The following is a 20,517-nucleotide window of genomic DNA, read 5'->3' as shown; positions in this document are numbered from 1 at the left end:
GACTGAGAGGAGAGGGGTTGTCCTGACAGAGCTGGACTGAGAGGAGAGGGATTGTCCTGACAGAGCTGGACTGAGAGGAGAGGGGTTGTCCTGACAGAGCTGGACTGAGAGGAGAGGGGTTGTCCTGACAGAGCTGGACTGAGAGGAGAGGGGTTGTCCTGACAGAGCTGAACTGAGAGGAGAGGGGTTGTCCTGACAGAGCTGAACTGAGAGGAGAGGGGTTGTCCTGACAGAGCTGGACTGAGAGGAGAGGGGTTGTCCTGACAGAGCTGAACTGAGAGGAGAGGGATTGTCCTGACAGAGCTGGACTGAGAGGAGGGGTTGTCCTGACAGAGCTGAACTAAGAGGAGAGGGGTTGTCCTGACAGAGCTGGACTGAGAGGAGAGGGGTTGTCCTGACAGAGCTGGACTGAGAGGAGAGGGGTTGTCCTGACAGAGCTGGACTGAGAGGAGAGGGGTTGTCCTGACAGAGCTGGACTGAGAGGAGAGGGGTTGTCCTGACAGAGCTGGACTGAGAGGAGAGGGGTTGTCCTGACAGAGCTGGACTGAGAGGAGAGGGGTTGTCCTGACAGAGCTGGACTGAGAGGAGAGGGGTTGTCCTGACAGAGCTGGACTGAGAGGAGAGGGGTTGTCCTGACAGAGCTGGACTGAGAGGAGAGGGGTTGTCCTGACGGGTTGTGAAGCAAGAGGAGGGGAGTGCTGGGGAGAGGAGAGAGTAAAGAGAGGAGAGAGTAAAGAGAGGAGAGAGTAAAGAGAGGAGAGAGTAAAGAGAGGAGAGAGTAAAGAGAGGAGAGTGGAGGGGAGGGATGGGGGAGTGGTAGGAAAGTAGATGAGTTGAGTAGAGATGTGGGCTTGGGGAGGGTTGAGAGGGTTGAGGCTATAGGGGAGGGTTGAGAGGGTTGAGACTCCAGGAGTGGTTTCCTGTGTTTGTATGCCGGTCTCCCTGATTGTTCAACCCAATGACATCACCATGAGCAGGAAATACACCACCCAGCCATCCAGGATTGGAGCCACACTGGAACATGGAGGGAAAGCCGAGGGAGGAGGAAGAGGACAGGTTTGGCCCCAGAACAGAGAGAGGTTGAACCCAGAAGAGAGAGAGGTTTGGGACCCAGAAGAGCGAGAGGTTTGGGACCCAGAAGAGAGAGAGGTTTGGGACCCAGAACAGAGAGAGGTTTGGGACCCAGAACAGAGAGAGGTTGAACCCAGAAGAGAGAAGTTTGGGACCCAGAACAGAGAGAGATTGAACCCAGAAGAGAGAGAGGTTGAACCCAGAACAGAGAGAGGTTGAACCCAGAACAGAGAGAGGTTTGGGACCCAGAACAGAGAGAGGTTTGGGACCCATAACAGAGAGAGTATTGGGACCCATAACAGAGAGAGTATTGGGACCCAGAACAGAGAGAGGTTTGGGACCCATAACAGAGAGAGGTTTGACCCAGAACAGAGAGAGTATTGGGACCCAGAACAGAGAGAGGTTTGGGACCCATAACAGAGAGAGGTTTGGGACCCATAACAGAGAGAGGTTTGGGACCCATAACAGAGATAGGTTTGGGACCATAACAGAGAGAGGTTTGGGACCTAGAACAGAGATAGGTTTGGGACCATAACAGAGAGAGGTTTGGGACCCAGAACAGAGAGAGGTTGGATCCAGAACATGGTGGTGAAGGTTTTGAGACTCAGGCGAAAGAAGTGTGGATCTAAATGTAGAAATAATCCTGAATTCTGAAGAGAGACTCCACGTCTCACACACATACTGTTGTCGTGAACGTGTGTGAGAGTCTCTTGACATGCTGTACAATCCTAATTTAATTTAAGCCCTCTACTGCTCCCACAGTCCTTCAGTCTGCGTCATCTCTACCGACCCCACCTCATCCCTCCCTCCCAGCAGTAGGAAGTCTGCATGGCTCGATAGGAATGTAGGGTCCTTATCACAGCATACATCAATGGGAACGGAGAGAGATGAGAGGGAGACCTGTGACGCCATATTAACATTCATCAAGGTGAGAGAGAGAGAGAGAGTGTGTGAGAGTGTGAGTGAGTGAGTGAGTGAGTGAGTGAGTGAGTGAGTGTGTGAGTGTGTGAGTGTGAGTGAGTGTGTGAGTGAGTGAGTGAGTGAGTGAGTGAGTGTGTGAGTGAGTGTGTGAGTGAGTGAAAAAACCTGAATATATTCCCTTATTTTAGTGTTAAAATGTCGAGTGAGTGAGTGTGTGAGTGAGTGAGTGAGTGAGTGTGTGAGTGAGTGTGTGAGTGAGTGAGTGTGTGAGTGTGTGAGTGAGTGAGTGAGTGAGTGTGTGTGTGAGTGAGTGAGTGAGTGAGTGAGTGAGTGTGAGTGAGTGTGAGTGAGTGTGTGAGTGAGTGAGTGAGTGAGTGTGTGTGTGAGTGAGTGAGTGAGTGAGTGAGTGTGAGAGTGAGTGTGTGAGTGAGTGTGTGAGTGAGTGTGTGTGTGTGTGAGTGTGTGAGTGAGTGTGTGAGTGAGTGTGTGAGTGAGTGAGTGAGTGTGTGTGTGTGAGTGAGTGAGTGTGTGAGTGAGTGTGTGAGTGAGTGAGTGAGTGAGTGAGTGAGTGAGTGTGTGAGTGAGTGTGTGAGTGAGTGAGTGAGTGAGTGTGTGAGTGAGTGAGTGAGTGAAAAAACCTGAATATATTCCCTTATTTTAGTGTTAAAATTTCGATGTAGCCTGAGATTGTCATAGAAAACTAGTTATGCATAGAATAGACAGCATTGTGTTTCAAATAAACTGGTTGGCTCCATTGCCGGTTGTCTACATGTAGGTCTTGGGAACGATGGGATCTCCATACATGCAGTCTTCCTCCAGGGCCAGGTTGTGTGTGTGTGTGTGTGTGTGTGTGTGTGTGTGTGTGTGTGTGTGTGTGTGTGTGTGTGTGTGTGTGTGTGTGTGTGTGTGAGATATCTCACCAGATAGGCAGCCTCTCTCATGAACTGTTTGGCTGGTTGTCTCCACACAGCAGGAACAGTGATCACCCATCTCACCTCATCTCCCTCCAGTAGCGACGAAGACTGGTCCTTCACCTCCTAGAAGACAGACAGACGACAAAACAAACAGACAGACAGACAGACAGAATAATCTGATGTATTAGTGGAGGTTTAGGATCCTGCATTGGGAGCATCTTAAGGTCGGAACAGTTATTCCTGACCGCCCCGTGACATTCCGACCTCACCACAGGCTCTGCTTTTGGAGGTCTGGAATACTGCCACATTCCACCTCTGCTTTCCTACTCTCCTCCCATACTCTTCTCTTTTCCCCTCCTCCTCCTCCTTCTTCCTTCCATCTCCTCTCCTTTATCTCTCTACTCTCCTCCCACTATATTCACATGTAGAGTTAACTTCTCTCTTCATCTCACTCTTTCTAAACTCTTCTCTGTGTTGTTAATTAGCAATCAGGGGTTAGAGGTCAGGGGTCGTACCTTCAGGGCGTGTACTCTGAAGAACCGGAGAGCGTGAGAGAATACATCGATGGCCCTCACCTTCCTCCCACTCACCGCTTCCAGCTCCGTCTCCATTGTCAGATCCTGCAGTAAACCAAGACACACTGCTGTAAAACTGCTGCAAAACACAACAGGTGAGGTTCTGCAGGAAACCAAGACAATTTGCTGTAAAACTGCTGCAAAACACAACAGGTGAGGTTCTGCAGGAAACCAAGACAATTTGCTGTAAAGCTGCTGCAAAACACAATACACAACATCTGTCTGATACTCTTTAATGCTGTACTCCTTCTCCCCTCTTCTCTTCTCCCTTGATATTTCTACAACCTCTTTACATCCTTACGCTCATCTCTCTCCTTGTCATTCTTCCCTTCGTGGTTTTCCTCACAATGACCCCCTCCATTCCTCTGTCCCTCCCTTATCTTATCTCTATTTCCCTCCCCCTGAATCTCTCTTCCCTCCCTCCCTCCCTCCCTCCCTCCCTCCCTCCCTCCCTCCCTCCCTCCCTCCCTCCCTCCCTCCCTCCCTCCCTCCCTCCCTCCCTCCCTCCCTCCCTCCCTCCCTCCCTCCCATCTTACAGTGGTACTATGTATCTTCATTTTGAACTTGTCGAAGTAGAGCCAGTGTTGAGCCTCTTCAGGATCCAGATCATGATAGTTGTCTCTGGCAGCAAACCCAAAACTATGGAACTTCAACTCAGGGGTCAATAACAGGGACGTGGGGCTCTTCTGGTTGGCTACGCCCGGGTCCCCGCCCTCCCAGCGCCTGCAGAGAGTGGATGAGACAGCGGTCAATCAAATGAGGGAGTGAGTTTGGTTGACTTGCAGACATGGGATGGTGTAATCTACATGTAGTTCGAGATGCTGTGATGTCATACAGAATTGAGGATATCAACGCACGAATGCACACGCGTACACACACGCACACACACACACACTTGTGTAGCCGCTGGAGGTGGTGACATGTGAGTGTGTGCATGTGTGTGTGTCCACATACCTCATCATGTGAATAGCCTCTGGGTCTTGTGTGAAGCTGAATGCGTAGCCGCTGGAGGTGGTTCCAAAGTCTATAGCTACCACCACAGTGAACGGATGATCCATCCTGGATCTGGCCTCCGGTCTCTGGAGAGAGAGGGTAGAGAGAGAGACACTGATGAAGTTCTGTGTGTGTGTGGGTGGGGCGGAGAATAAAGAGGGAGAGAGGAGAGGGAGAATAGAGAGGGAGAGAGGGGAGGGAGAGAGCGGAGAGGGGAGGGGAGGGAGAGCGTGGAGAGGGGAGGGAGAGAGGAGAGGAGAGAGAGAGAGGAGAGGGAGAGAGCAGAGAAGAGAGAGGGGAGGGAGAGAGGACAGGGACAGCAGAGGGAGAGAGGAGAAAGGGGAGGGAGAGAGGAGAGGGAGAGGGGAGAAAGAAAGGAGAGGGAGAGTGGAGAGAGAGAGGAGAGAGGGGAGAGGGGAGGGAGAGAGGGGAGAGGGGAGAGGGGAGGGAGAGAGGGGAGGGAGAGAGGAGAGGGCGAGGGAGAGAGGAGAGGGAGAGAGGAGAGAGGAGAGAGAGAAAGGAGAGGGAGAGTGGAGAGAGAGAGAGAGAGAGAGAGAGGAGAGGGAGAGAGGAGAGAAAAGCGGGGGAGAGAGAAAGGAGAGGGAGAGGAGAGGGACGGGGGAGAGAGAGAGGAGAGGGAGAGAAGAGAGAAAAGCAGGGGATAGAGGAAGAGAGGAGAGGGAGAGAGGAGAGAAAAGCGGGGGGGAGAGAGAGGGGAGAGTGTGTGTGAGGTATGCTGGTACTGACAGGACTCAACACTCCTTTCTATCAAAATATGATAACAGCTTAATTGCTTTCCGAGGCATTCAGGTTTAATAGCTAAATACTAAACAGAGTAAATAGTTCTCAATGATTTACTTCTGTGATGTTGCCCAGTCAGTAACTTACAGTAAGTGAACTGGAAATATCCACCTCTGCACTGACCAAGCCTCAAAGTATGTTGATGGAAAGTATCTATGTTGACTTGAGATAGTGTATGTGTTGTTGGACAGGGTGTGTGTTGTTGGACAGGGTATGTGACAGGGTGTGTGTTGTTGGACAGGGTGTGTGTTGTTGTTGGACAGGGTATGTGTTGTTGGACAGGGTATGTGACAGGGTGTGTGTTGTTGGACAGGGTGTGTGTTGTTGTTGGACAGGGTATGTGTTGTTGGACAGGGTATGTGACAGGGTGTGTGTTGTTGGACAGGGTGTGTGTTGTTGGACAGGGTGTGTGTTGTTGGACAGGGTGTGTGTTGATTGAGAGATTGTTCTTCACTGGTAGAGATAAAGCAGTGTTTGTCATCCCCAGATGACCATGTCGTTGTGGATTAGAAACTCTCATTAAGCCAGATCTATAAAGAAACATGTGGAAGTGCCTGCACCATCTCAATTTATTTTGTACTATGTGAAGATGTGGTGGTCTTACTGGAGAATGAGAGGGGGTGAGGGGCTAGGGGGTGAGGGATATGAGCGGGGGATTAAAGGGTGAGGGGCTAGGGGGTGAGGGATATGAGCGGGGGATTAAAGGGTGAGGGGCTAGGGGGGTGAGGGATATGAGCGGGGGATTAAAGGGTGAGGGGCTAGGGGGTGAGGGATATGAGCGGGGGATTAAAGGGTGAGGGGCTAGGGGGTGAGGGATATGAGCGGATGATTAAAGGGTGAGGGGCTAGGGGGTGAGGGATATGAGCGGATGATTAAAGGGTGAGGGGCTAGGGGGTGAGGATTTGATGTCTAGGGGGTGAGGGAAGGGGGTGAGGAGGGGGAGATCTTACCGGAGAGGCTGAGGGTGTGAGGGGTGCGATGCTGCAGTCATTTCGTCCGACTGAGGGAGAGGAGGGAGCTGATATACGGTGTTTTCACCTAAGAGAGTGGGAGGGGCGGAGAAATGCTGAGAATTCTTTTCATTAGCTACTTTCTGGGTACAGATGTCTAACAGATCTATACAAAGACAGGCAGACTATTGAGAAAGTCAAAGGGATGTTTCGTCAGACAACTCAAATTAGAGGACCAAGCTTGTTTTATGAAGCCTGTCTGTGCACTGGGAATTTCTGTTATCTGTGGAAAACAGTGACGTGACATTATCCATACACATACACACTGTTGTGACACATACACGAGTATTCCATCATTTTTCGAACACGGAACATAAATTCCAAGTGCTGTATTCCAGGATATGATTCCAAGGTTCCAGAAGCAATGCTCCTATCCCAGGAACGTCTGTATGCTATATCGCCATGGTGATTACGGTATCAGAACGTTGAGGTGTAAACACACTAAAGTGTCTTTCCGTCCACGGAGTGGAATGTTGTGATATTCCCAAAGGGAGCGAGGTGACCTCATTCACACCGGAGAAGTTGACAGATAGGAACACACACACGAGTGGTGTTAACCCTATACAGTACATACCATGCCAAGATACCGTGTGTGTGTGTGTTTACCTGGGACCTGTAGGCTGTTCATGTCGGGCTGCAGGATGTCGGCCATGATGAGGGTTGCCACGGCCAGGACAGCCTGGGAGAGGACAAACACAGAGAGATGCTTCTTTACCTTTATTTAACTAGGCAAGTCAGTTAAGAACACATTATTATTTACAATGACGGCCTACCGGGTAACATTCGGTTTAACTACCTTGTTTAGGGGTAGAAGGACAGATTTTTACCTTGTCAGCTCGGGGATTCGATCCAGCAACCTTTTGGTTACTGGACCAACACTCTAACCACTAGGCTACCTGCTGCTTAAGAGCGATGGGCCAGTAACTGAAAGGTCACTGATTCAAAAACCTGAGCCGACAAGGTGAAAATCTGTCGATGTGCCCTTTAGCGAGGAAATTGACCCACTCCAGGGTCGCCATCAGGGTCGCCGTCCCTGGCCATGACCCCACTCTCCTAGGGTGTCCCAGAGTGAGTGGGATATGTCCAAATTTTGTTTGCCCAGATTCAATACTATTCTACAGAAAACAAATTAACAACAGACTTTCAGCACGCTTAGAGGGAAGGACATTCAACAAGCACAGCACTTACACAAATGATTGATGATTGGCTGAGAGAAATTGATGATAAAAAAGATTGTGGGAGCTGTTTTGTTAGACTTCAGTTGCGGCTTCTGACATTATCGATCGTAGTCTGTTGATGGAAAAACATATGTGTTATGGCTTTACACCCCCTGCTATATTGTGGATAAAGAGTTACCTGTCTAACAGAATACAGAGGATGTTCTTTAATGGAAGAATCAGGAATTCCCCAGGGTAGCTGTCTAGGCCCCTTCCTTTATTCAATCTTTACTAACAACATGCCACTGGCTTTGAGTAATCAACCCTATACACGTCAGCTACTACAGCGACTGAAATGACTGCAACCCTATACACGTCAGCTACTACAGCGACTGAAATGACTGCAACACTATACACGTCAGCTACTACAGCGACTGAAATGACTGCAACCCTATACACGTCAGCTACTACAGCGACTGAAATGACTGCAACACTCAACAAAGAGCTGCAGTTAGTTTTAGAATGGGTGGCAAGGAATAAGTTAGTCCTAAATATTTCAAAACTAAAATAATTGTATTTGGGACAAATCATTCAGTAAACCCTAAACCTCAACTAAATCATGTAACGAATCAGGTGGAAAGTTGTGGTGACTAAACTGCTCAGAGTAACCCTGGATTGTCAACTGTCCCGGCATAATGATGCAACTTACAATACGGTACAATACAATACGGTACAATACAATACAGTACAATGCAATACAATACAGCACAGTACAATACAGTACAATACAGTACAATACAATACAATACAATACGGTACAATGCAATACAATACAGCACAGTACAATACAGTACAATACAGTACAATACAATACAGCACAGTACAATACAGTACAATACAATACAGTACAGTACAATACAATATGGTACAATACAATACGGTACAATACAGTACAATACAATACAGTACAGTACAATACAATACAGTACAATACAATACAATACAGTACAATACAGCACAGTACAATACAGTACAATACAATACAATACAATACAGCACAATACGGTACAACACAATACAATACAGTACAATACAATACAGTACAATACGGTACAACACAATACAGTACAATACAGCACAATACAGTACAATGCAATACAATACAATACAATACAATACGGCACAATACAGCACAATACAGTACAATACAATACAGTACAATACAGTACAATGCAATACAGTACAATACAATACAATACGGTACAACACAATACAGCACAATACAGTACAATACAATACAATACAATACGGTACAACACAATACAGCACAATACAGTACAATACAATACAGTACAATACAGTACAATACAGTACAATACAATACAGCACAATACAATACGGTACAACACAATACAGTACAATGCAATATGGTACAATACAGTACAATACAGTACAGTACAATACGGTACAATACAATACAGCACAATACAATACAATATGGTACAATACAATACAGTACAATACAGTACAATACAATACAATACGGTACAATACAATACAGTACAATACAATACAATACGGTACAATACAGTACAATACAATACAATACAGTACAATACGGTACAACACAATACAGTACATACAATATGGTACAATACAATACAGTACAATACAATACGGTACAGTACAATACAGTACAATACAATACGGTACAATACAGTACAATACAATACAATACAGTACAGTACAACACAATACAGTACAATACAATATGGTACAATACTATACTATACAATACAATACAATACAGTACAATACAATACAGTACAATAAAGTACAATACAATACAATACGGTACAATACAATACAGTACAATACAATACAATACAATACAATACAGTACAATACAATACAATACAGTACGATACAATACAGTACAATACAATACAGTACAATACGATACAATACAATACAGTACAATACAATACGGTACAATACAATACGGTACAATACAGTACAATACAGTACAGTACAATACAATACAGTACAATACAGTACAATACAATACAATACGATACAATACAATACAATACGGTACAATACAGTACAATACAGTACAATACAATACAGTACAGTACAATACAATACAGTACAACACAATACAATACAATATGGTACAATACAGTACAACACAATACAATACAATATGGTACAATACGGTACAACACAATACAATACAATATGGTACAATACAGTACAACACAATACAATACAATACAGTACAACACAATACAATACAGTACAATACATCCCTCCATTCTACCATGGTGTCTCACTAGGGACTTGAACCTCCCCATCTCCCCTTAAACTGGACAACAGAATTCCAGTAGTGGAGAGGGTAGAAAGTTTTAAGTTCCTCGGCGTACACATCACGGACAAACTGAAATGGTCCACCCACACAGACAGCGTTGTGAAGAAGGCGCAGCAGCGCCTCTTCAACCTCAGGAGGCTGAAGAAATTCAGCTTGTCACCAAAAGCACTCACAAACTTTTACAGATGCACAATCGAGAGCATCCTGTCGGGCTGTATCATCGCCTGGTACGGCAGCTGCTCCGCCCACAACCGTAAGGCTCTCCAGAGGGTAGTGAGGTCTGCACAACGCATCACCGGGGGCAAACTACCTGCCCTCCAGGACACCTACACCACCCGATGTCACAGGAAGGCCTTAAAGAACATCAAGGACAACAACCACCCGAGCCACTGCCTGTTCACCCCGCAATCATCTAGAAGGCGAGGTCAGTACTGGTGCATCAAAGCTGGGATCGAGAGACTGAAAATCAGCTTCTATCTCAAGGCCATCAGACTGTTAAACAGCCACCACTAACATTGAGTGGCTGCTGCCAACACACTGACTCAACTCCAGCCACTTTAATAATGGAAATGGATGGAAATTGATTTTAAAAAATTATCACTAGCCACTTTAAACAATGCCACTTAATATAATGTTTACATACCCTACATTACTCATCTCATATGTATATACTGTACTCGATACCATCTACTGCATCTTGCCATCTTTATGTAATACATGTATCACTAGCCACTTTAAACTACGCCACTTTGTTTACATACCCTACATTACTCATGTCATATGTATGTACTGTACTCGATACCATCTACTGCATCTTGCCTATGCCATTCTGTACCATCACTCATTCATATATCTTTATGTACATATTCTTTATCCCTTTACACTTGTGTGTGTATAAGATAGCTGTTGTGAAATTGTTAGGTTAGATTACTCGTTGGTTATTACTGCATTGTCGGAACTAGAAGCACAAGCATTTCGCTACACTCGCATTAACATCTGCTAACCATGTGTATGTGTGACAAATACATTTTTATTTTATTTGATTTAGAATGAACCTTTCTGGTTGATAACATCGACATGTCATCCCTCTCTTTCATGTCCGTCCTCTCCTCTACTCCCCCTCTGCCTTCCCTCCTTTCCTCTCCTCCCCCTTTGCCTTCCCTCCTCTCCTCTCCTCTCCTCTCCTCTCCTCTCCTCTCCTCTCCTCTCTTCTCTTCTCTCCTCCTTCTCTGTCTCTATTTCTCTTCCTGTACTAGATATGTCCCTGGACAGAACTAAACACAGACAGACCAGCTTCAACAACTGTCCAGGAAAAGCATCATTAACACAGGAAAAGACTCCATGTGTGTGTGTGCACGTGTGTGTGCGCGTGTGTTGTATGTGTGCGTGCGTGCGTGCGTGTGAGAGATGCAACAACAAATTCAATCCCTTATAGACAACTTCCTGGACAAAACATTCCACTATAATAGTGAAGGTGTAAACTTGGCAGTAGAAAACCTAAATGGTATATTTGACCTCTCAGCTTTCCTATCAAATAAAAAACAAATCTAACAGAAAACCGAAGAAAATGAACAACAACGACTAATGGTTTGATGAAGAATGCAAAAACCTAAGATAAAAATTGAGAAACTTATCTAACCAAAAACATAGAGAACCAGAAAACCTGAGCCTACGACTTCACTATGGTGAATCACTAAAACAATACAGAAATACATCACGGAAAAAGAAGGAACAGCATGTCAGAAATCAGCTCAAAGTAATTGAATAAACCATAGAATCTAACCACTTCTGGCAAAACTGGAAAACACTGAACAAACAACAACACAGAGTTATCTATCCAAGGGCCAATCTGATTGGCTCTTTAACAAAGAACAAACAGCAGAAACATACACATGATCAAATACAAATCTTAGGACCAACTATTAAAGACCAGAACCCACTGGATTCTACAATTACCTTGAATGAACTACAGGACAAAATACAAACCCTCCAACACCAAAAGGCCTGTTGTGTTGATGGTATCCTCAATTCAAAATGTAAAAAGTCACCACACACTCTTTGTTGCAGGTGCATGGTAACATTTGAATAAGATGAGAAATAAGAAGAAACCCACACACAGCTCTTGCAAAATCCTAAATCCTGAATCCTAAATTAAATTATAAAATGTACAGACTACAAATTCCAATTGGATATACATAAACTCTTTAACATCATCCTCAGCTCTGGCATCTTCCCCAATATTTGGAACCAAGGACTGATCACCCCAATCCACAAATGTGGAGACAAATTTGACACCAATAACTACTATATGCATCAACAGCAACCTTGGGAAATCCTCTGCATTATCATTAACAGCAGACTTGTACATTTCCTCAGTGAAAACAATGTACTGAGCAAATGTCAAATTGGCTTTTTACCAAATTACTGTACGACAGACCAAGCATTCACCCTGCACACCCTAATTGACAAACAAACAAACCAAAACATAGGCAAAGTCTTCTCATGCTTTGTTGATTTCAAAAAAGCTTTTGACTCAATTTGGGAATAAGGGGTCTGCTATACAAGTTGATGGAAAGTGGTGTTGGGGGAAAAACAAACTACATTATAAAATCCATCTACACAAACAATAAGTGTGCGGTTAAAATTGGCAAAAAAGCACACATTTCTTTCCACAGGGCCGTGGGGTGAGACAAGGATGCAGCTTAAGCCCCACCCTCATCAACAAATATATCAACGAATTGGCGAGGGCACTAGAATAGTCTGCAGCACCTGGCCTCACCCTACTAGAAGCTGAAGTTAAATATCTACTGTTTGCTGGTGATCTGGTGCTTCTGTCCCCAACTAAGGAGGGGCTACAGCAGCACCTAGATCTTCTGCACAGATTCTGTCAGACCTGGGCCCTGACAGTAAATCTCAGTAAGACAAAAATAATGGTGTTCCAAAAAAGGTCCAGTCGCCAGGACCATAAATACATATTCCATCTAGACACTGTTGCCCTAGAGCACACAAAAAAAACAATACATACCTCGGCCTAAACGTCAGCACCACAGATAACTTCCACAAAGCTGTGAACAAGCTGAGAGACAAGGCAAGAAGGGCCTTCTATGCCATCAAAAGGAACATAAAATTCAACATACCAATTAGGATCTGGCTAAAAATACTTGAATCAGTCATAGAACCCATTGTCCTTTATGGTTGTGGGGTCTGGGGTCGCTCACCAACCAATCATTCACAAAATGGGACAAACACCAAATTCTGCAGACAGAGCAGAATTAGGCCGATACCCACTAATTATTAAAATCCAGAAAAGTGCCATTAAATTCTACAACTATTTACACATAATATGATATTTGAAATGTCTTTGTTCTTTTGGCACTTTTGTGAGAGTAATTTTTACTGTTAATATTTATTGTTTATTTCACTTTTGTTTATTATCTTTTTCACTTGCTTGGCAATGTAAACATATGTTTCCCATTTAAGCCCTTTGAATTGAGAGAGAGAGAGAGAGAGAGAGTGACAGAGAGGGAGAGAGAGAGAAAACAAAACATTGAGAGAGAGAACATGGAGAGAAAGCGGAAAGAGTGAAAGAAAGAGAAAAGGAGAGAGAGAAGGAAAGAGGGAGGCAGAGAGAGAGATATATAAGTAGAGAAATCATATTGTCATGGGGATATATGGTGAATATCCTGAGTCAGAGTTTGTGTTTGAAACAAACGTTACACTAGCTCAGATTACACCTGACTGCAGGAAAATCTGTGTCTTTCTGTGTGTACCTGCATGCAGACGTGTGTGTTTCAGTGTGTGGGTGGGTGTGTGTGTGTGTGTGGGTGTGTGGGTGTGTTTAGGTGTGGGTGTGTGTTTAGGTGTGGGTGTGTGTTTAGGTGTGGGTGTGTGTTTAGGTGTGTGTTTAGGTGTGGGTGTGTGTTTAGGTGTGGGTGTTTGTTTAGCTTTGTGTTTAGGTGTGGGTGTGTGTTTAGGTGTGTGTTTAGGTGTGGGTGTGGGTGTGTGTTTAGGTGTGGGTGTGTGTTTAGGTGTGTGTTTAGGTGTGTGTGTGTGTTTAGGTATGTGTGTGTTTAGGTGTGGGTGTGTGTTTAGGTATGTGTGTGTTTAGGTGTGGGTGTGGGTGTGTGTGTTTAGGTGGGTGTTTAGGTGGGTGTTTAGGTGTGGGTGTGTGTTTAGGTATGTGTGTGTGTGTTTAGGTGGGTGTGTGTGTTTAGGTGTGGGTGTGTGTTTAGGTGTGTGTTTAGGTGTGGGTGTGTGTTTAGGTATGTGTGTGTTTAGGTGTGGGTGTGTGTTTAGGTATGTGTGTGTTTAGGTGGGTGTGTGTGTTTAGGTGGGTGTGTGTGTTTAGGTGGGTGTGTGTGTTTAGGTGTGGGGGTGTGTGTTTAGGTGGGGGTGTGTGTTTAGGTGTGGGGGTGTGTGTTTAGGTGTGGGGGTGTGTGTTTAGGTGGGGGCGTGTGTTTAGGTATGTGTGTGTTTAGGTGTGGGTGTGTGTTTAGGTGTGGGTGTGGGTGTGGGTGTGTGTGTTTAGGTGTGGGTGTGGGTGTGTGTGTTTAGGTGTGGGTGTGGGTGTGTGTGTTTAGGTGTGGGTGTGGGTGTGTGTGTTTGGGTGTGGGTGTGTGTGTTTAGGTGTGGGTGTGGGTGTGTGCAGCATTAAAGTTCTCTTTCCATGTTCCCATTTAATGATAAAGACAGAGAGAGAAAAAAACAACATTCTTCACCCCTCCTCCTCTCCTTGCCCCTCCCCCTCTCTTCACCCCTCCTCTCTTCACCCCTCCCCCTCTCTTCACCCCTCCTCCTCTCTTCACCCCTCCCCCTCTCTTCACCCCTCCTCCTCTCTTTGCCCCTCCTCCTCTCTTCACCCCTCCTCCTCTCTTTGCCCCTCCCCCTCTCTTCACCCCTCCCCCTCTCTTCACCCCTCCTCCTCTCTTTGCCCTCCCCCTCTCTTCACCCCTCCTCCTCTCCTTGCCCCTCCTCCTCCTCTCCTTGCCCCTCCCCCTCTCTTCACCCCTCCTCCTCTCCTTGCCCCTCCCCTCTCTTCACCCCTCCTCCTCTCCTTGCCCCTCCTCCTCTCCTTGCCCCTCCCCCGCTCTTCACCCCTCCTCCTCTCCTTGCCCCTCCTCCTCTCCTTGCCCCTCCCCGCTCTTCACCCCTCCTCTCCTTGCCCCTCCCCCTCTCTTCACCCCTCCTCCTCTCCTTGCCCCTCCCCCTCTCTTCACCCCTCCTCCTCTCCTTGCCCCTCCCTCTCTTCACCCCTCCTCCTCTCCTTGCCCCTCCCCCTCTCTTCACCCCTCCCCCTCTCTTCACCCCTCCTCCTCTCCTTGCCCCTCCTCCTCTCCTTGCCCCTCCCCCGCTCTTCACCCCTCCTCTCCTTGCCCCTCCCCCTCTCCTTGCCCCTCCCCTCTCTTCACCCCTCCTCCTCTCCTTGCCCCTCCCCCTCTCTTCACCCCTCCTCCTCTCTTTGCCCCTCCCCCTCTCTTCACCCCTCCTCCTCTCTTTGCCCCTCCCCCTCTCTTCACCCCTCCTCGGGCCGATTGGACAAGACACTAGGCCACTTTTCGGCCCCATTAACACTACGCACACAGCTGTAGCCCGTGGGTTGCCTTGGTTATGATATGGCCCGTGGGTTGTCGTGGTTATGATATGGCCCGTGGGTTGTTGTGGTTATGGTACACACACAGCTGTGGCCCGTGGGTTGTCGTGGTTATGATATGGCCCGTGGGTTGCCGTGGTTATGGTACACACACAGCTGTGGCCCGTGGGTTGTTGTGGTTATGGAACACACACAGAACACTTCAGCTCACAAAGGAGCGATGACATCATCACGGACTGAGCTTCCTGAGGAAGAAGAGAAACCCCTCCCCACCCCTTGTAACTCACGCAAGCAGTAAATACCCCTTATTGAACAGCGAGGACTGTGAAGAGACACACACACACACACACAACATACACACTATACACACACCTACACCTGGATTGTGGGTTGTGGAAGAGTAGTGGCTGGAGGGCACACACTTAATGTATTGTTAAATCTGTTGTAAATGTATTTTAATGTTTAAAAATGGTATTACAATGTATACTACTGCCTTAATCTTTGCTGGACCCCAGGAAGAGTAACTGCTGCCTCGACAGGAACTAATGGGGACCCCCCCATCCCCCGCCCTTCAAACGGCACCTCCTATCCCCTCCCCATCCCCCGCCCTTCAAACGGCACCTCCTATCCCCTCCCCTCCCCATCCCCCGCCCTTCAAACCGCACCTCCTATCCCCTCCCCCCTCATCCCCCACCCTTCAAACTGCACCTCCTATCCCCCCATCCCCCGCCCTTCAAACCACACCTCCTATCCCCCCCATCCCCCGCCCTTCAAACCGCATCTCCTATCCCCTCCCCCCCATCCCCCACCCTTCAAACCGCCCTTCAAACCACACCTCCTACCCCCCCATCCCCCGCCCTTCAAACCACACCTCCTATCCCCTCCCCCCATCCCCCACCCTTCAAACCACACCTCCTACCCCCCCATCCCCCGCCCTTCAAACCACACCTCCTACCCCCCCCATCCCCCGCCCTTCAAACCACACCTCCTACCCCCCCCCATCCCCGCCCTTCAAACCACACCTCCTACCCCCCCATCCCCCGCCCTTCAAACCACACCTCCTATCCCCTCCCCCATCCCCCGCCCTTCAAACCACACCTCCTATCCCTCCCCCCATCCCCCGCCCTTCAAACCACACCTCCTACCCCCCCCCATCCCCCGCCCTTCAAACCACACCTCCTATCCCCCCCCCATCCCCCGCCCTTCAAACCACACCTCCTATCCCCCCCCATCCCCCTCCCCTCCACACTGGGGACGTCCAGTAAAAATAAAGTGATATAGATCGACCGTTCCAGACTCCTGACCCCTGACCTTTAACCTTTGACCCCAGACAGGTGCAGCTCAGATAAAACGAGTGACCCCTTGACCAACTCTGCACCAAAATTTCACCTCCTTCTCACTGAAATACAGACCTGTTGTCCTATCCCTGTCTTCCACTGTTAACCATAGACCTGTTGTCCTATCCCTGTCTTCCTCTGTTAACCATAGACCTGTTGTCCTATCCCTGTCTTCTACTGTTAACCATAGACCTGTTGTCCTATCCCTGTCTTCCTCTGTTAACCATAGACCTGTTGTCCTATCCCTGTCTTCCACTGTTAACCATAGACCTGTTGTCCTATCCCTGTCTTCCTCTGTTAACCATAGACCTGTTGTCCTATCCCTGTCTTCTACTGTTAACCATAGACCTGTTGTCCTATCCCTGTCTTCCTCTGTTAACCATAGACCTGTTGTCCTATCCCTGTCTTCCTCTGATAACCATAGACCTGTTGTCCTATCCCTGTCTTCCTCTGTTAACCATAGACCTGTTGTCCTATCCCTGTCTTCCTCTGATAACCATAGACCTGTTGTCCTATCCCTGTCTTCCTCTGATAACCATAGACCTGTTGTCCTATCCCCATCTTCTACTGTTAACCATAGACCTGTTGTCCTATCCCTGTCTTCCACTGTTAACCATAGACATGTTGTCCTATCCCTGTCTTCCTCTGTTAACCATAGACCTGTTGTCCTATCCCTGTCTTCCTCTGATAACCATAGACCTGTTGTCCTATCCCCATCTTCTACTGTTAACCATAGACCTGTTGTCCTATCCCTGTCTTCCTCTGTTAACCATAGACCTGTTGTCCAATCCCTGTCTTCCTCTGATAACCATAGACCTGTTGTCCTATCCCTGTCTTCCTCTGATAACCATAGACCTGTTGTCCTATCCCCATCTTCTACTGTTAACCATAGACCTGTTGTCCTATCCCTGTCTTCCACTGTTAACCATAGACCTGTTGTCCTATCCCTGTCTTCCTCTGTTAACCATAGACCTGTTGTCCTATCCCTGTCTTCCTCTGATAACCATAGACCTGTTGTCCTATCCCCATCTTCTACTGTTAACCATAGACCTGTTGTCCTATCCCTGTCTTCCTCTGTTAACCATAGACCTGTTGTCCTATCCCTGTCTTCCACTGTTAACCATAGACCTGTTGTCCTATCCCTGTCTTCCTCTGATAACCATAGACCTGTTGTCCTATCCCTGTCTTCCTCTGATAACCATAGACCTGTTGTCCTATCCCTGTCTTCCTCTGTTAACCATAGACCTGTTGTCCTATCCCTGTCTTCCACTGTTAACCATAGACCTGTTGTCCTATCCCTGTCTTCCTCTGATAACCATAGACCTGTTGTCCTATCCCTGTCTTCCTCTGATAACCATAGACCTGTTGTCCTATCCCCATCTTCTACTGTTAACCATAGACCTGTTGTCCTATCCCTGTCTTCCTCTGTTAACCATAGACCTGTTGTCCTATCCCTGTCTTCCACTGTTAACCATAGACCTGTTGTCCTATCCCTGTCTTCCACTGTTAACTGGCTTTTTTTTGCAGCTTTTTTTTACAGCAGGTAATCACTTCTCACTCAACAAATGTATCATTCTACAAATGTATCCACACAAAACAACATGCAGGAAAACATGACTTAACTCAATGCCAGTAAAAAGAGAATTCCCAATAGAAACCCCAGCAGTACATCCTCAAACTCACCTGTCTTTTCCTGAAACAATGTTCCTGCCCTTGTTCTTCACTGGAGCAGAACTAAGGAGAGACAGAGAGAGGAGAGGATGCTTCTGCTGCAGGGATCACGAATCACTGGGAATGTTCAACCTCCCAGATGGAACCGAACGTCGGCAGAATTCCAAGAGCAGAATTCCAAAAAAGAACCGACAATAGAAATAGGAGGGTAAAATAGTTCAACAAAGACTCTGGAAAAGTCCAATGGAGCAGAAGGGGGGGGGGGACTTTCCTGAAAAAATTATGGAACGATCCCAAATATTCCCAAATCTTTGCCTGGAGCGTTCCTCTGCTGTGTCCGCAGCCCGGCAGTCAGTCTTTCAACTGGCCTGGAATGTCAGAGAAGAAAGAAGTTATACACACACACACACACACGGATATACACACACACACACACGGAAAACAGGGAAAAGTTTGTACAACATGGGGGATGTGGGGAGCTTACTTCATTTAGAATATGCTCGGTGCGTGTATAAGAGAGAGAGAGAGAGAGAGAGGGCGGGGAAAGAGAGAGAGGGACAGGGAGTTTGTGTGTGTGTGTGTGTGTGTGTGTGTGTTTTACCATTCTTGTGGATACCAGAGGTCCCCACAAGAATTGTAAATGAACAAAAATGTGATCAACTGGGGACTTTTTGTTGTTTGTCCCCACAAGGTCACAGGCTCTTTCTAAGGGGTTTGGGTTTAAGGTTAGAATTGCGTCAAGGGTTAGGTTGTAATTGTAATTATTTGCCTACCTCCTCATGCCTTTTGCACACAGTGTATATAGACTCTCTTTTTTTCTACTGTGTTATTGACTTGTTAATTGTTTACTCCATGTGTAACTCTGTGTTGTCTGTTCACACTGATATGCTTTATCTTGGCCAGGTCGCAGTTGCAAATGAGAACTTGTGCTCAACTAGCTTACCTGGTTAAATAAAGGTGTTCTCAACTAGCCTACCTGGTTAAATAAAGGTGTTCTCAACTAGCCTACCTGGTTAAATAAAGGTGTTCTCAACTAGCCTACCTGGTTAAATAAAGGTGAAATAAAAATAAAAGGTTCAGGGTTAGGAACTAGGGTTATGTTTAGGGTTAGGAACTAGGGTTATGTTTAGGGTTAGGAACTAGGGTTATGTTTAGGGTTAGGAACTAGGGTTATGTTTAGGGTTAGGAACTAGGGTTATGTTTAGGGTTAGGAACTAGGGTTATGTTTAGGGTTAGGAACTAGGGTTATATTTAGGGTTAGGAACTAGGGTTATGTTTAGGGTTAGGAACTAGGGTTATGTTTAGGGTTAGGAACTAGGGTTATGTTTAGGGTTAGGAACTAGGGTTATGTTTAGGGTTAGGAACTAGGGTTATGTTTAGGGTTAGGAACTAGGGTTATGTTTAGGGTTAGGAACTAGGGTTATGTTTAGGGTTAGGAACTAGGGTTATGTTTAGGGTTAGGAACTAGGGTTATGTTTAGGGTTAGGAACTAGGGTTATGTTTAGGGTTAGGAACTAGGGTTATGTTTAGGGTTAGGAACTAGGGTTATGTTTAGGGTTAGGAACTAGGGTTATGTTTAGGGTTAGGAACTAGGGTTATATTTAGGGTTAGGAACTAGGGTTATGTTAGGGTTAGGAACTAGGGTTATGTTTAGGGTTAGGAACTAGGGTTATATTTAGGGTTAGGAACTAGGGTTATGTTTAGGGTTAGGAACTAGGGTTATGTTTAGGGTTAGGAACTAGGGTTATATTTAGGGTTAGGAACTAGGGTTATGTTTAGGGTTAGGAACTAGGGTTATGTTTAGGGTTAGGAACTAGGGTTATGTTTAGGGTTAGGAACTAGGGTTATGTTTAGGGTTAGGAACTAGGTTATGTTTAGGGTTAGGAACTAGGGTTATGTTTAGGGTTAGGAACTAGGGTTATATTTAGGGTTAGGAACTAGGGTTAGTTCAGGGTTAGGAACTAGGGTTATGTTTAGGGTTAGGAACTAGGGTTATGTTTAGGGTTAGGAACTAGGGTTATGTTTAGGGTTAGGAACTAGGGTTATGTTTAGGGTTAGGAACTAGGGTTATGTTTAGGGTTAGGAACTAGGGTTATGTTTAGGGTT

General features: G+C 46.5%; 1 protein-coding gene across 2 annotated transcripts in view; it reads right to left on the bottom strand.

Moving 5' to 3' along the window:
- The window catches only part of hspa12b (heat shock protein 12B), a 45,144-nt gene extending 26,268 nt beyond the window's left edge, over positions 1 to 18,876 (bottom strand). Inside the window, exons 1-8 of one of the 2 annotated variants that reach the window (XM_031791728.1) lie at positions 18,424 to 18,659; positions 7,474 to 7,575; positions 6,892 to 6,964; positions 6,226 to 6,313; positions 4,436 to 4,560; positions 4,018 to 4,204; positions 3,422 to 3,526; positions 2,913 to 3,029 (exon numbers count right to left, since the gene is read on the bottom strand). In XM_031791728.1, the coding sequence (XP_031647588.1) occupies positions 2,913 to 3,029; positions 3,422 to 3,526; positions 4,018 to 4,204; positions 4,436 to 4,539 (513 nt within the window). In that variant the 5' untranslated portion in view covers positions 4,540 to 4,560; positions 6,226 to 6,313; positions 6,892 to 6,964; positions 7,474 to 7,575; positions 18,424 to 18,659. Of the gene's footprint in view, positions 1 to 2,912; positions 3,030 to 3,421; positions 3,527 to 4,017; positions 4,205 to 4,435; positions 4,561 to 6,225; positions 6,314 to 6,891; positions 6,965 to 7,473; positions 7,576 to 18,423 lie in introns of both variants that reach the window. The other variant, XM_031791727.1, reaches the window with a different exon arrangement.
- Between the last annotated feature and the right edge of the window lie 1,641 nt (positions 18,877 to 20,517).

The sequence above is a fragment of the Oncorhynchus kisutch genome, linkage group LG16, assembly GCF_002021735.2.
Source record: "Oncorhynchus kisutch isolate 150728-3 linkage group LG16, Okis_V2, whole genome shotgun sequence".
NCBI lineage: Eukaryota > Metazoa > Chordata > Actinopteri > Salmoniformes > Salmonidae > Oncorhynchus > Oncorhynchus kisutch.
Note: the sequence above shows the minus strand (reverse complement) of the source record. Positions and strands in the feature narration are given on the sequence as shown.